Genomic DNA, 13,519 nt, shown 5'->3' with positions numbered 1-13,519 from the left:
TTGTGTAAAAAGTCGAGGCCGTGACGTCCAGAGGGCGCGGGCCAATTAGACCACACGGACTGCGCTTTCCCGAAAGGCCGCAGCCGGATCGGAAAGGAGGTGGCAGCTGTCTCTCGTGGTCTCGGACGGTTTCTGAGCGTTCGTGTCCCTCATCTGCCACCTTCCGGCTTTCGGCTCCAACGATGCCGATGTACCAGGTAAAGCCCTATCACGGGGGCAGCGCGTCTCTCCGTGTAGAGCTTCCCACCTGCATGTACCGGCTCCCCAACGTGCACGGCAGGACAGGCAGCCCCGCGCCGGTCGCAGGCCACGTGCAGGTAGGAGCGCGCTGCCCCGCCCCGCCCCCACCCGCCCTGAACGTACGTTTTCCCACCCGGTCCAGTGCGCAGGCGCTTAGTGTCACCCGCCGGGCTTCCGCTCAGTGCGCAGGCGCCGTGGCCGGGTCTGCTGGGTTGCAGGCTTGGGGTCGCCCCAGGCTCGAGCCCTGGGATCCGACCGGGCTGCCGCACCCTGGCCCCACGCTGCCGCCAGTTCCGTGTGCGCGTTGTGTCTGTTAAAAAGAGCTATTTCCCTTGTATCTTTATTTTCTCCCTTATGGCTACTAAAGCTTTCTTGCTACCAAATTGTAGCCACAGAAAAGTGAGAAGCACGTAAATGCTAATTTTGAGGAATTCTAAAGCGAACCCCAGTGTCACCGCTGCCACCCAAGTTAACAGGACGTTGTCAGCGCCCCGAGTGCCCGGCTTCCGCGGTCCGTGTGTCCTGAGTCTGCGTCCTGCGCCCGGTGTGTCGGGCTGCCTTCCGCTGACCTGGCTCCCAGGGCCTCTGCGGGCGGGTCTGCCTCGGTGCTGTGACGCGCGGTGCTGCCGCGGGCGCTCCCGGGCACTAGCAGGCCTGGGGCGTGCCCCGGGGTGGGGTGGGATTGCCGGCTCCCGGGGCGTGGGTTATCTTCACCTGGACTAGGTAAACCGCTTCCCAGAGCGGCGCGTGTGCCGGTTTGTGTGCTCCTCGGCCGTGGGCATGGAATTCCTGGTGCTTGCACCCTCCCCAAAGCTGGTGGGTGGACCGTGGGAGCCCGATGTAGTTCTAGTTCAGGTTTCCCGGACTTCTGAATCCGTGGAGCGCCTTGTCGCGTTGGCTGGCCGTTTCGGTGGTCTGTTTTGTAAGGTGCCTGCCGGCCTTTCTGTTTTTTATTGGTTCCCAATACCCACCTTAGGTCTACAACCTTAGGTCTGTTCTGGCTGAAGAGGAGTGAACAGGTAACTTTTGTAGTCCGTTTTCCTTCATTTCGTTTTAAGGAGGCTCCAGGCCCAGTGTGGAGCCCAATGAAGGGCTTCAGCTCAACTCTAGAGCAGCACCTGAGCTGAGATCGAGAGTCCAAGGCTTAACTGACTGAACCATCCAGGCGCCCCTCCTTCACTTTGTCTTAAGTCTTCTGCCTAGATTGGAAGGCAAGTGGTTGGGCTAGTTGGAAAACAATGACACAGTTGTCTCACTAGGGAGCTAAGACAGAAATAGCACCATGATCCAGTGCCAGTCAACTGGACAGTCTCACGGAACTGAAAGCAAAACCCAGGCCCAGCGTTGGAAGTGTCACATCTCAATTGAAACCGAGTCTCTCTCTCTCTCTCTCTCTTTTTTTTTTTTTTTTTTGTGCACAGCTTAGCTTCCTTGGCCTTTCAACTGTGACCTTTTCACTTAGAAAACACCCAGGCCCACTTGGTTAGCAGATGAATACAATAGAAACAGATAATTAGAAGTCAAGCATATCAAAGGCAAAGAGAAGCAACACAAAGAATAAACTGCTTCTAAAATACATATAAAAATAAGACAAGTAGATAAACACAGTATGCCAAGTCACGATCTAATCTGAGCAGGAAGACAAGGGAAAGGGGGCAGGTAAAGCAGAACTTGAGCATTTCCTCATTCCTCACATCGAGACAGGTGAAATCAAGCTGTGCTGGGCTCCCAGTCACAGGCCACGTTAGGAATGCAGGATTTGGGGCGCCTGGGTGGCTCAGTCGTTAAGCGTCTGCCTTTGGCTTAGGGCGTGATCCCAGCGTTCTGGATCGAGCCCCGCATCAGGCTCCTCCGCTGGGAGCCTGCTTCTTCCTCTTCCCACTCCCCCTGCTTGTGTTCCCTCTCTCGCTGGCTGTCTCTCTCTGTCAAATAAATGAATAAAATCTTTTTAAAAAAGAAAGAGGAATGCAGGATTTGTTTCAGGCATTGTACTGTGTTGACTGGGGCACGGAATCCAGTACGCACTTCCTTGCCCGGGTTCATCGGGGACCCTACTGCCATTTGTAGAATTGAGCAAGCTCGTGCAAAGACAGTGCACAGATCAGGCTGGCTAGAAGTGACTGGAATGCTTCTCAAGGATTATCACCAAGGAACAGAAGGGTACTCCGCACTAGCAGCCCTGCCTTTCACACCTTGCATTCAGACTTACTTCCGGTCAGCACCTAACTATTTCCTTGGCCCACTCAAGTCCTTATGCTTCTTTGCTCCACCCACAGGTCAGTCATCTCACATTTCTTTGTCGTTTGATCTTAAGAGCGGCAGGCTAGGGGAGGTGAGAAAGTGCGGATTAAGCTCCAGGAGAAGAGGGAGGAGTGTCACAGAGTGAACAGAATAAAAGCCCTGTGGTAGGTGGGGGCATGGTGTGTTTTAGGGACCCAAAGGACAGCACAGCTAGTGGAGAGCACGGGGGAGCACTGTGGGAGAGGAGATGGCCAGAGGACAGGTCACACAGGCTATTTCTCAAGCCAGGTTAAGGGCTTTGGTTTTTAGGCAAAGAGCCCACAAGGTTAACACGCAGGTGGGGTGATGGGATTGACATTGGTTTTAACCTTTCTGGTTGCCATCTTAGGGATGGATTGGAGGGGTGACCAGTGGAAGCAGGCCAGGTGGAAAGTGGTGTCTTGAACTTGGGCAGTGACAGCTGAGGCAAGCTTAGAAGCCAGTGGATTCCAGAAAATGGACAGCACCCAGCGATGAATTGGGTCTGTGAGAGAGCAGCGTTGTGAGTCACTGTGGGAGGAAACAAGTTCGCACGAACATTTGGCTTGCCAGCAAAGACAGTGTATCGTGAGTGTGTTTTACAGGCAACTCAAGGTCCCTGCCATATTGATTGTTCTGTCTAGTTACGACTTAACATATTCTTCCCTGGGCTCAAAATGGATTATCCGTTTTGAGAGCTCATGAATCTGGAAATAGGTTGTATGTTGTGACTTTATCAAGAGGGTTCTTGTTAGTGCTTTATAAGTAAGTCTGTGGAGAGTTGAGATTTTTCCTCAGCAGATGTTACTGGTTACTGTGTAGCAGTCACTATACCAGGCAAGAAGGATGCAAAGATTCAGTGAACGAAGGACATAAGCATTCCTTACTTAGGAAGTTCTGCATTTCAGCAGTGAGAAAGTTCTGGATGATTCTAAGATAGGAGAGTGCCAGTACTGCATTGAGAATGATGGGGGGCATTGATCTGACTGCACGGACGTACTTTTCCAAGTCAAATGACACATTTTTGTTCAGCCCATTGTGGTCCATTTTCACTTCTATTAGTATAAATTGCTGAGTTATAGTCTCATTGCCCCCCCCATCTTTTTCTATTTGTTAAATAAGCAAAGTATTTTGAACTAATTTGATATTAAGAATAACGAACAATGATTTGTGTTCATTTTCCATGCTCTGTTCTTAAATTACCTGAAATAGGAGTCCTACAATTTCAAAATGGCCTTTAGTCACAGTTTTTTTTATTTTTATTTTTATTTTTTTAAGATTCTATTTATTTATTTGACAGAGAGAGAGACAGCCAGCAAGAGAGAGCACAAGCAGGGAGAGTGGGAGAGGAAGAAGCAGGCTCCTAGCGGAGGAGCCTGATGTGGGGCTCGATCCCATAACGCTGGGATCACGCCCTGAGCCGAAGGCAGACGCTTAACAACTGTGCCACCCAGGCGCCCCATATATTTTTTTTTTTTAAAGCATCTGTACATCACTTTGCAGTATCTTTTGGACTGTGGGGAAAACAAGATGATTCTGCTGCTTCATTTTAGTATTTTTTCAGAGGTGGGGCGTTTGATGAAATCATGGAATGCAGTAGAAGACAAGTGATCAAATTTAAACGCTGCTGTGATAATTAGAGGAAATGAATGTTTTGATATTGGTTTGTTTAGGAAGAGTCTGACCCATCTCTTCAAGCTCTTGAGTCCCGCCAAGATGATATTTTAAAACGTCTGTACGAATTGAAAGCTGCAGTTGATGGCCTCTCCAAGATGATTCAGACACCAGATGCAGACATGGATGTAACCAACATAATCCAGGCTGAGGAGCCCAGTGCTTTCTCGACGAGCGCATTGGACTTAAATTCAGTGCTTGGAAAGGTGAGTTTATCTGGAGAGCTCAAAAGAACATCAGCATGCTAGGCTGTTGTCAGTGCCAGAAAATTGTGCTTGTGTGATTCAAGCTTTGGTTTTCTAGTTCTCGGAGGTGGTACAAAGAGCATGTTCTTTTCTCCTCCCCTAAATGATTGTGCTTTGCACAGAACAGATTCATGAGCTAAGAGCGAAGCCAAAGCAAGTTCAAAGCCGCTTGACTTCTCCGACCCGGTGGAGAAGAGTTGGGAGGATCCCTAGGCAGGGTTAGGAGTCGAGTTACAGCTCTCCACCATTCCACCCAGCACATGACGCAGGCCAGAGGCGGACGTCACTCCAACAGCCTCTGAGCCTGGACAAACAGACCTGTTTCGGCTCAGTGCTTCTCAGGTTCCGCGAGTCCGTCGTGACTCTTGAGAGCGGCCTGAATCTCAGAGCGTTGCTCTGAGTCTCACAGATCAAGCATCCTTTGCTACATTCAGTTTGTGGTCTTAGAATTAAGTTGCATCTGACACCTTTAAAGATCAGTCTACAGGCTTTGGCCAATTTAGGTGACAGTCTGATATGCAAAAAAGAATGTCTTGTTTCTAAGTGGTATTATTGAGAGTATGAAAGGGCTGGTTTCAAGGATCATCTGGAGTTGGTGGTAGAAGTGCTGCTGCCTAAAGACCTAACAGGTGGAGGCCAGGTTGCAGGGTCTTCCCAGGTGACCTCAGCACCGTTGCACTCAGGTTCTTTAATCATCCGGTACGTTTGCCCACACCGAGGTCCCAGAGACCCTGCCAGGGCCCCAGGGAGCCAGTCTCGTTGATAAGTTGATCACGCCCAGCTGTGCCAGTGTCTCAGGGTGCTGGGAGGGCTTCCCAGGGCGCATGGTGCTGAGGATGAATTTTGATACCTCGGAAGGCACAGCATCAAGTGATGCTATGTTCAGAGAATTGCAAAGCATTCATCATAGGTTGATGTGACAGGGCTTGGTCAGCAGGTCTCAGCCAGATCGTGGCAGGCTGTGTACAGAAAGCCAAGGAATTTGAATTTGGCCTCCATTGTATTATAGGAGTTCGTCATTAAGAGTGAACGTGTAAGATAAAGTCTGCATCTAAAAGGGCAGTGTTTTAGTCCTTTAGTTAACACTTAGTTTTTTAGACTTTGCTCGCTTGCCATCACCAATGACATTTTGAGCCAAGGTCCTTATTCAGGGGACTCTTCATTGACTCACACAAATTGATGCGGAAGCTATCCTGTCAGGTGGTCAAGTGTTGGAAAGATTTGGTAAATGGAGTGACTGCATGTGTGGCTTTCATTTTTAATAACTTAGGAACAAATAGTGTCATTCAGATGTGTTTTACTAACTTCACAGCGAAGTCAACCTTTCACTTGTTGGGGGCCAGCAATGCAGAGGTTAAGGGGTTGGAGTCGTGGGGCGCCTGGGTGGCGCAGTCGTTAAGCGTCTGCCTTCAGCTCAGGGCGTGATCCCGGGCGTTCCGGGATCGAGCCCCACATCGGGCTCCTGTGCTAGGAGCCTGCTTCTTCCTCTCCCACTCCCCCTGCTTGTGTTCCCTCTCTCACCGGCTGTGTCTATCTCTGTCAAATAAATAAATAAATCTTAAAAAAAAGGGGGGGTTGGAGGTGACTCACATCCCTGCTCCACTTCTTACCGAGCTCAGTGAGCTTGGGCAGGTTATTTGCCTCCCAGGACGAGCTTCCTCAGCTGGGAGGTGGGGTGATCGCGGGCACTGAGGATTCCATTCAGTAACCCTGGTTAGGCCCTAAGAACAGCACCGGTACAATTCCGTGCACTCAAGTGGCCGCTAACATTACTCGCTCTGTTGGGCTTTCCCCGCAGGATTACGGGGCACTGAAAGACATCGTGATCAACGCGAACCCCGCCTCCCCTCCCCTGTCGCTGCTCGTGCTGCACAGGCTACTGTGTGACCACTACAGGGTCCTGTCCACTGTTCACACGCATTCCGCAGTCAAGAGCGTGCCAGAAAACCTCCTCAAGTGCTTTGGCGAGCAGACTAAAAAACAGCCCCGTCACGAGTATCAGCTGGGTTTTACTCTGATTTGGAAGAATGGTAAGCAGAGGCCGCTGGACTGTGCTCATATGCTCTGGAACGAGACATGCCCCCCTGACTTTAGTAAGAGGCAGCAAGGGGCCAGGACTGTGACGTTCTTCGGCTACTTACTGTCGGGTCAAATTCCCTAGAAGTCTAGTAAGCATGTGGGGTAGTTCTGGAAAAGGAGCACAGATGAACCTTGTGAGGGTAAACAGGGACTTGCGGTTTCCAGTCCTCATCCTGCAAATTCTGAGGCACAGGGGTTGGAAGAGATGGTCTGAGGTCCCTTCTTGCTTGAAAATGATCATAATCAAATACCAGAAATGGTTACCTTTTTTAACATAGTTTGCATTTTGTAAATATCCAGTTTAAACTGTCTTACACATGTTACGGATAGACAAAATGATGTTCGTGAAAATTCTTTCCCTTGCCACCAGTTCCCGATTATCAGCGATTCCCCTTCTCCCTGTTGGTTGTTGAAGCCCTTCCCCCCAACACATGGGGTGCGGGGCGGGGGGTGCGCGCGTCACCATAAACCGTGTGCTTCTTGCCTTTCAGTGCCGAAGACTCAGATGAAGTTCAGCGTACAAACAATGTGTCCCATCGAAGGAGAGGGGAACATCGCACGGTTTCTGTTCTCTCTGTTTGGCCAGAAGCAGAACGCTGTAAATCTAACCCTCATAGATAGCTGGGTGGATATAGCCATCTTTCAGCTAAAAGAGGGAAGCAGTAAAGAGAAAGCCGCTGTGTTCCGCTCCATGAACTCCGCTCTTGGGAAGAGCCCCTGGCTCGTCGGGAATGAACTCACTGTGGCCGACGTGGTGCTGTGGTCGGTGCTGCAGCAGACGGGAGGCGGCGGCGGGCCCATGCCGGCCAACGTGCAGAAGTGGATGCAGGCGTGCGAAAACCTGGCCCCCTTCAACACCGCCCTCAAGCTCCTGAAGTGAATTTCAGTGACTGTGAAAGCCTGACTTCGAGAATGGTGCTGTTTCACGCTGTTGTGGTAAAGGAACTTGTACTAAAATCCGTCTGTTTCGGCCAGTTGCCTAGAATCAATAAAGGCATCCTATAATTTGTGGGTTTCGCTTTATTTAAAGTTCAGCCATGTCGTGGTCAGTTACACCAGGACAACTGCCGGCAACATGGCAGACATTTTTCGAGATAAAAAATGAACATATCCCATCGGGGCTTTTGAGGAATGTAGGTTGGTAGGGAGTTGGGTGCTGAATAAAGGGGACACCGTGGGCACAGTACAGGGGCGAAAACAGGAACACTCCTACCAGAGCTACACTGAGATGATTTGGGGGCAAGAGACACAACGCTTAGAAAGGGCATGGTTCTGGAATGATGCCAAGCCGAAGGCAAAGAGAACACAGAGGCTGGATGATGTGCACTGCGCTGCTAAGAAGCTGAAGTTGTATCTCGGGCAGCAGAGAGCCGCAGGAGCTTCTGAGGCAGGGACTGAACGCATCAGGTGTCTTTCTGATAACGAACTGGCAGCTGTCACAACTGGAACAGCGTGGCGAGCGTGCAGGCCTGGGCTTGGGCAGTGACAGGGTAGGGGCACACACCAAGATCTGCGGTAGAACATTCTAGAGGAGGACTTGGTGGTCAACAGGCAGAGTTCAAAGGAGAAAGAATTGAGGACGGTTTCTAAACCTCGCAGACACTGTGGACAGTGATACCAAAAATTGGGAGCTTGTGGGATAGAAGGAAAAGAGCAAAATCGGTTTAGTTTAGAGCAGGTTTCAGTTCAAAGTACTGGATCATAAAAGAATTCCTTAAGGAAACAGTTTGGGGGAACTTGTACAACTTTAATAAGTCTTGTCCAGGCTCACTAAATAGAACTACACCATCTATACCCTAACAAAGACAAAATTTACATTCCGGTTGACTAAAGAATTAGAAGTCCACATCCATGTTTATGGAGCCTAATTAAGGCAGGACAGGCACACCCCCATCTCTCATGTCACCCTCGGCCCCTCTGTCCTGAGAAAGGAGACTCAGCTGCTTCCTTAGTTCTTCGATTTCTTTTTCTTGCTCCAGTATTTTCATCTGTAGGGTGAGATTAACCTGTCAAGAGAAAATTTTAAATTCCATTAAGATGGCCTCTTCCATTTAAAAATGTACAGGCCTCCCTCAGGTGCACCTGAATTCCAGTCCCCGCAGCTAGCAAAGCCACGCCAGTGTCGGGTCACCAGGGCTCCGGAACTACCTGTCGGCACCTCAGCCCACAATGCACGTCACCACCAGGGGCCAGGCCTCACTTTGCTCACAGCACACACCCAGGCCCCCGTGTGTCCCGACACGTGCAACTGGCCAACAAAGATGGAAGTGCAGCAAATGAATGAAAAGGACGGACGCTGGCGGCGGAATCGAATCACACTACATGGTGGTAGAGAAGAAACAGCCGGCCGTGGGGGTGCTGCTCCCACCACCGCCAGACACAAGGTGTGCGGCCCCAGGACCGGGTGAAGAGGACTCAGCAGAAACGAGGAAAAGGATGAAGATGTCCCAGAGAAAGTGACATCAGCACAATTCACGTTGAAAGAACCCTCGGAGATCTCAGACAACTTCGCGAGTGCAAAGGATAAAACCTTGGCCGCTGATCCAAACTTGGAAAGGAGCATACAGTTTACCAAGGCATACAAAAGAGGCTCCACTCCATATCCTAAGTTCTACGGTGAGACGTAGGCAGGCACTGTTCAAACCGCTCTTGAACGCGTCTTTTTTTTTTTTTTTAAAGATTTATTTATTTGAGAGAGAGAGAGAGACAGTGAGAGAGGGAACACAAGCAAGGGGAGTGTGAGGGGGAGAAGCAGGCTTCCCGCCAAGCAGGGAGCCCGATGCAGGGTTCGATCCCAGGACCCTGGGATCATGACCTGAGCCAAAGGCAGATGCTTAAAGGCTGAGCCACCCGGGTGCCCCTGAACACATCAGTTCTTAATTACAGTGCACTAAATAAATACGGTTTGTTGTTTTGTTTTTTTTTTTAAGATTTTATTTATTTATTTGACAGAGATAGAGACAGCCAGCGAGAGAGGGAACACAAGCAGGGGGAGTGGGAGAGGAAGAAGCAGGCTCATAGCAGAGGAGCCTGATGTGGGGCTCGATTCCATAACGCTGGGATCACGCCCTGAGCCGAAGGCAGACGCTTAACCGCTGTGCCACCCAGGCGCCCCTAAATAAATACGGTTTTAAAACATGCTTCATTTCCACATACCTCTGCAACTGACAGAGTTTTTAATGTTTTGAGAAACATTTTTAAAGGTCACGGGCCATCGTAACTTCCCGTGGATCACTAAGCTCCCCTTGCGTGGTTTGAGCTCAGCACGGTCATTTTCACAGTCCTGTACGAACGACCATGCAAACCAATCTCTACGCATGTGGAGGCTATTTTATAAAAAATTCTACAAGATAAGAGAAATACCACAAATGCCAAATAACTATGGTCTCTAATAGCTAACTTGGGAGTTAGAAAATCCATTCCATAGGAGATAAATTTAATCGCCATATCTGCTGTTTCCAAAGACTCAGAAAGTACTACGCCTACCTGGTTACCATTCGAGCTCGTAAATTTCACTGTTTTACCTGAACCTTAGTAAGCCTCAAACAGAGATAAATCGACGGAACAGTTACTACAGAGAGCTCCCAACCAGTGTGCGTCAGAACGACTTCAGGTGTCTGCTACACACAGGCTGGGGCCCCCTTTCCCCCCTGACTTCTCCCTAAGGTCAGGGCCGCCGAGAGGGCCTGAGAATTCCATCAGGCTCCTGAGGACGTGATGCTGCTGGCCTGGAGACTACACTCTGCGGACCAGTGCATCTAACGCAGTGCTGCTCACGCACTGTGGAGGCAAATCTCTCGGGGGTCTTGTTAAACCCAGCTTCTGACCTGGTATGTCTGCGGTGGAGCCCAAGACCCTGCACTTCTCACAAGCCCCCAGGTAATGCTGACGCGGCTGGTCTGAGGACCACACTTGGGGTAAGAGCCCTAGAGGATCTGTGAATGGATCTCTGAATCAAGCTTTTGTTAAATCTTAGAAAGTTTCTGGAGGAACAGAATGGATGAATTGTGTTTCCAGTCCTTGTAGACTGGACGTAGTACTTGGCACAGTAACAACGGGTCTGGAAGGAGGAAAGGAAGGGGCTGCCCTGGGGCGACCCCACTTCACAGACTGAAAACCAGTATCACACACTTGAATGAAGGATCGCAGACGGGCTGAGGCGGTCTCTGCCACTGTCGCTCCAGCTCCCCACAAGATTTCGTGCTCTCTTTTACCCTCTGGCATGTGCCTCTCTTTACCAGTAGATACGTTGTAGTAATTTATAGAAGGTTACATATATCCCAGTTGGAAAGGAAAACTAAAGCCTTTTGACTTAGCAAGAGGAAGGCTAGAAAGTACAGCCTATAATTACAACTTTTAGACAGGTGGCCGTGGTCACCTTGCTTACTTGGACTATGGAGAGTGTGCTATTGGGAAGTCTGAGAATGAGTTTAATCTGGTTTCCATAAACCTTATTCTAAGCTCAACTGTTCTTCATGAAATTGGATTCACAATTTAAATTCTATTTTAAGCTTCATATTTTCCTCAGTATTAAAAATACATATATGTATATATACAGGGGCTCTCGGCTGGCTCAGTCCATGGAGCATGTGACTCTTGATCTCGGGATTGTGAGTTTGGGTGTAGAGATTACTTTTAAAAAGAAGAAAAAAATATAGGTACATACATTTCCAGAATTTTGGAAAAGTTCGCTTTGCAGCAGCTGAACAGCAGACGGTCTCTGAGATGTGTTCCTTGCAGTTAAGTGCTGGATATACTTGGCTTGCACGGGACACCTCTTGCTGAGGGATTCAGGTATCTGACCGCTTCTTAAACCTGTTAAAACGTGTACTCGCTCCATTTCTGTTCCAAACGGCTGAAAGAGCTCTAGCAGGATCACACCCAAGCTGTACATGTCTGACTGGAAAAAGCAGAGGAGAAGTCATTTAGTAGTGAAACACAAAGGGAAACTAACACTTCCATTTCAGTGTCCTCTCAAACACAAGCTTTCCAAGACGGGATGATTTTCAGACCCTACGATGCAGGGAACACAGTGGGCGAGCTTACCCCTCGCAGAGGCAAGTGTCTGCCGCCCAGAATTATGGCCCTGAGGGAGAGCTGACTGGTACCATCACAATCCCCATCTCTTCAATTCCAGAAAGGGGCGTCCACGGGCACAAAGGCCTGGGGGTGAAGGGCAGGGAGAACGCCCACCGTCCACAGTTACTACCATAGCAGTGACCCCAGCACTCCCCAAAAATCCAGGCGTGCAGCAGCCTGAGCGAGAGACGGGAGCTCACATGTGCTGGGCCAGCTAAGGGGTCGGCGTCCCTACGGCCTGCTCCCCTCTCCTCTCTGCCTCCACACACAGCGAAGCATTCTGGTAAAGTTTAAGAAACCGCAAAAAATCTGTGTCACTTTTCTTGAAATCGTTTTTCAAGGCAGGTCTTTAACCAGGTAGGATCTGAGGAAGAGCCATGGATTTCTTTCTGGCAGTTCACACCCACTCACTAAAAAGCTGAATGATTCATCGAAAAGGAAGAAAATTTACTAGGCTGTTATTTGGGGGAAAGGATTTACTTTAACATTCCTTCAAGGAACAAATGAATTAAAACTTTTCAGTATCTTCATTCTACTTCAAAGGGAGTCAAGTGCCACGCTTCCCTGAGCATTAGTTAGCGTGTGTTTATGAAAACAGAAGAAAGGCAGGCTGAAACAGGCTTCCGTGAATTCTAGCTTCCTGGCGTGAACTGTGACATTTCAAAAGGAAAGCTCATTGCAAAAATAATTTAGAACACCCACGGGTTGAGAAGTGGTCAAGGAGCCTGAAAAGCAGTGCAGTCAGATTTGGGTAAGAAGTGAGGTTTCCCGTTCACGGCAGTTTGATGTAACAGACAACCTACCCTGCTCTGTCACTTCCAACAACACGTCAACGCAAGAACTTCCACTGCATTTACTGCGCTCTCGTCACCGAGGACAGCACGGCAAGTGCGGCAGAAGAGGGAAAAGCAGCAAATAACTACCTTGGCGTCATACTCGGATCCTCCCAACTGCTCCGGTGACGCGTACAGGCACGTACCCACTCTCGAAGTGTGTGTGGGCATCCCTACAATTTGAAAAGCCAAATATTAAACACTGCAGAGGTCCCACTGTCTACACTACAGAACACGGACTCTCAGCAGGGCACTGCAGGGAACGAGGGTTGCTTTCTGTCTTTAGCTTACTTTTGCTATTACATTAAGTCCTTATGGGTTTCTTTAAATACTGACACATTCAATTGTGCTTCTTTTTGTCCTAACGCCAAAAAAAAAAAAAAGAAAGAAAGAAGAAAAAACAAAAAAAACCCGGATAAACTTACTCTTCCCATCGCTATCGATCCAGTCTGTGTTCTTCTGTATGATGTCCGTGCAGGCCAGACCAAAGTCTCCTATTTTTACTTGCTGATCGGAGCCATGAAGAAAAATATTTCTGGGCTGTAATCAAACAGAACAACTCCTTGGTGTTCTTAACACAGTAAAAATGTGTAGATGTTAAGAGTTTTCAACTCAGGAGCAAGTAACCCCTCAAAACTTAAAAAGCAGAGCGGCGGTTCTAAACCTTGGCTGTACATTAGACTCGCCAGGCGGGCTTCAGCCAAGCCACTCCGCAGACCAATACAATCAGGACGCCTGGGGGTGGACACAGGCAGCAGTGTTATGTGCAAGTCCCCACGTTACTCCAAGTTTGAGAACCACTGACGCGGAGCACACCTTGTACTCAAGTGCTCCTCAGCCCCCAATGGGCATCAGAATCCCCCGAGAAGCTTTCGAAAACTACCGTCCTCCCCAACAAGTCAAACACTGATTTTGATTTTTTCATGAGAAAACTTTGATATTTTTTAAAAGCTCCTAGATGATTCTTTGATGTTCGCCAGGGTTGGAGGCAACGAGGTCACACTATGAAAGGTATGCATTTAGCACCATTTAAGCCACCGGAGTAGACCCCAAACTTCTCCTGATGGAACAACCAATCCTGTGCCACCGAAAACTCTGCACCCATACGGG

General features: G+C 49.2%; 2 protein-coding genes across 3 annotated transcripts in view; one reads left to right on the top strand and one right to left on the bottom strand.

Annotated features, from left to right (window-relative positions):
• Nucleotides 1-42: 42 nt before the first annotated feature.
• AIMP2 (aminoacyl tRNA synthetase complex interacting multifunctional protein 2) lies at nucleotides 43-7,506 on the top strand. Of its 2 annotated transcripts, none has more exons than XM_040634771.1 (4): nucleotides 43-197; nucleotides 4,173-4,379; nucleotides 6,217-6,448; nucleotides 6,989-7,506. In XM_040634771.1, exons 1-4 carry the CDS (start codon nucleotides 183-185, stop codon nucleotides 7,375-7,377), a joined length of 843 nt encoding a protein of 280 aa, XP_040490705.1. In that variant the 5' UTR covers nucleotides 43-182; the 3' UTR covers nucleotides 7,378-7,506. The 2 variants fall into 2 exon arrangements, with proteins under 2 accessions (XP_040490705.1, XP_040490704.1); XM_040634770.1 differs by having other exon boundaries at nucleotides 50-317.
• Nucleotides 7,507-8,223: 717 nt separating this feature from the next.
• EIF2AK1 (eukaryotic translation initiation factor 2 alpha kinase 1) overlaps nucleotides 8,224-13,519 on the bottom strand; it is a 29,542-nt gene continuing 24,246 nt past the window's right edge. Inside the window, exons 12-15 of the mRNA XM_008698487.2 lie at nucleotides 12,835-12,949; nucleotides 12,500-12,582; nucleotides 11,164-11,397; nucleotides 8,224-8,503 (exon numbers count right to left, since the gene is read on the bottom strand). Coding sequence (XP_008696709.2) covers nucleotides 8,366-8,503; nucleotides 11,164-11,397; nucleotides 12,500-12,582; nucleotides 12,835-12,949 — 570 coding nt within the window. The 3' untranslated portion in view covers nucleotides 8,224-8,365. The remainder of the gene's footprint in view (nucleotides 8,504-11,163; nucleotides 11,398-12,499; nucleotides 12,583-12,834; nucleotides 12,950-13,519) is intronic.

This window comes from Ursus maritimus, unplaced genomic scaffold (genome assembly GCF_017311325.1).
Source record: "Ursus maritimus isolate PB19 unplaced genomic scaffold, ASM1731132v1 scaffold_2, whole genome shotgun sequence".
NCBI lineage: Eukaryota > Metazoa > Chordata > Mammalia > Carnivora > Ursidae > Ursus > Ursus maritimus.
The sequence above is the reverse complement of the archived record's forward strand: the minus strand, read 5'-3'. Positions and strand labels throughout refer to the sequence as shown.

Coding starts and splice junctions, on each gene's coding strand:
- AIMP2 (XM_040634770.1), top strand. CDS start 183: ATGCCGATGTACCAGGTAAAGCCCTATCACGGGGGCAGCGCGTCTCTC. Junction 4,380..6,216: donor TAAATTCAGTGCTTGGAAAG/GTGAGTTTATCT, acceptor CTTTCCCCGCAG/GATTACGGGGCACTGAAAGA. Junction 6,449..6,988: donor TACTCTGATTTGGAAGAATG/GTAAGCAGAGGC, acceptor CTTGCCTTTCAG/TGCCGAAGACTCAGATGAAG.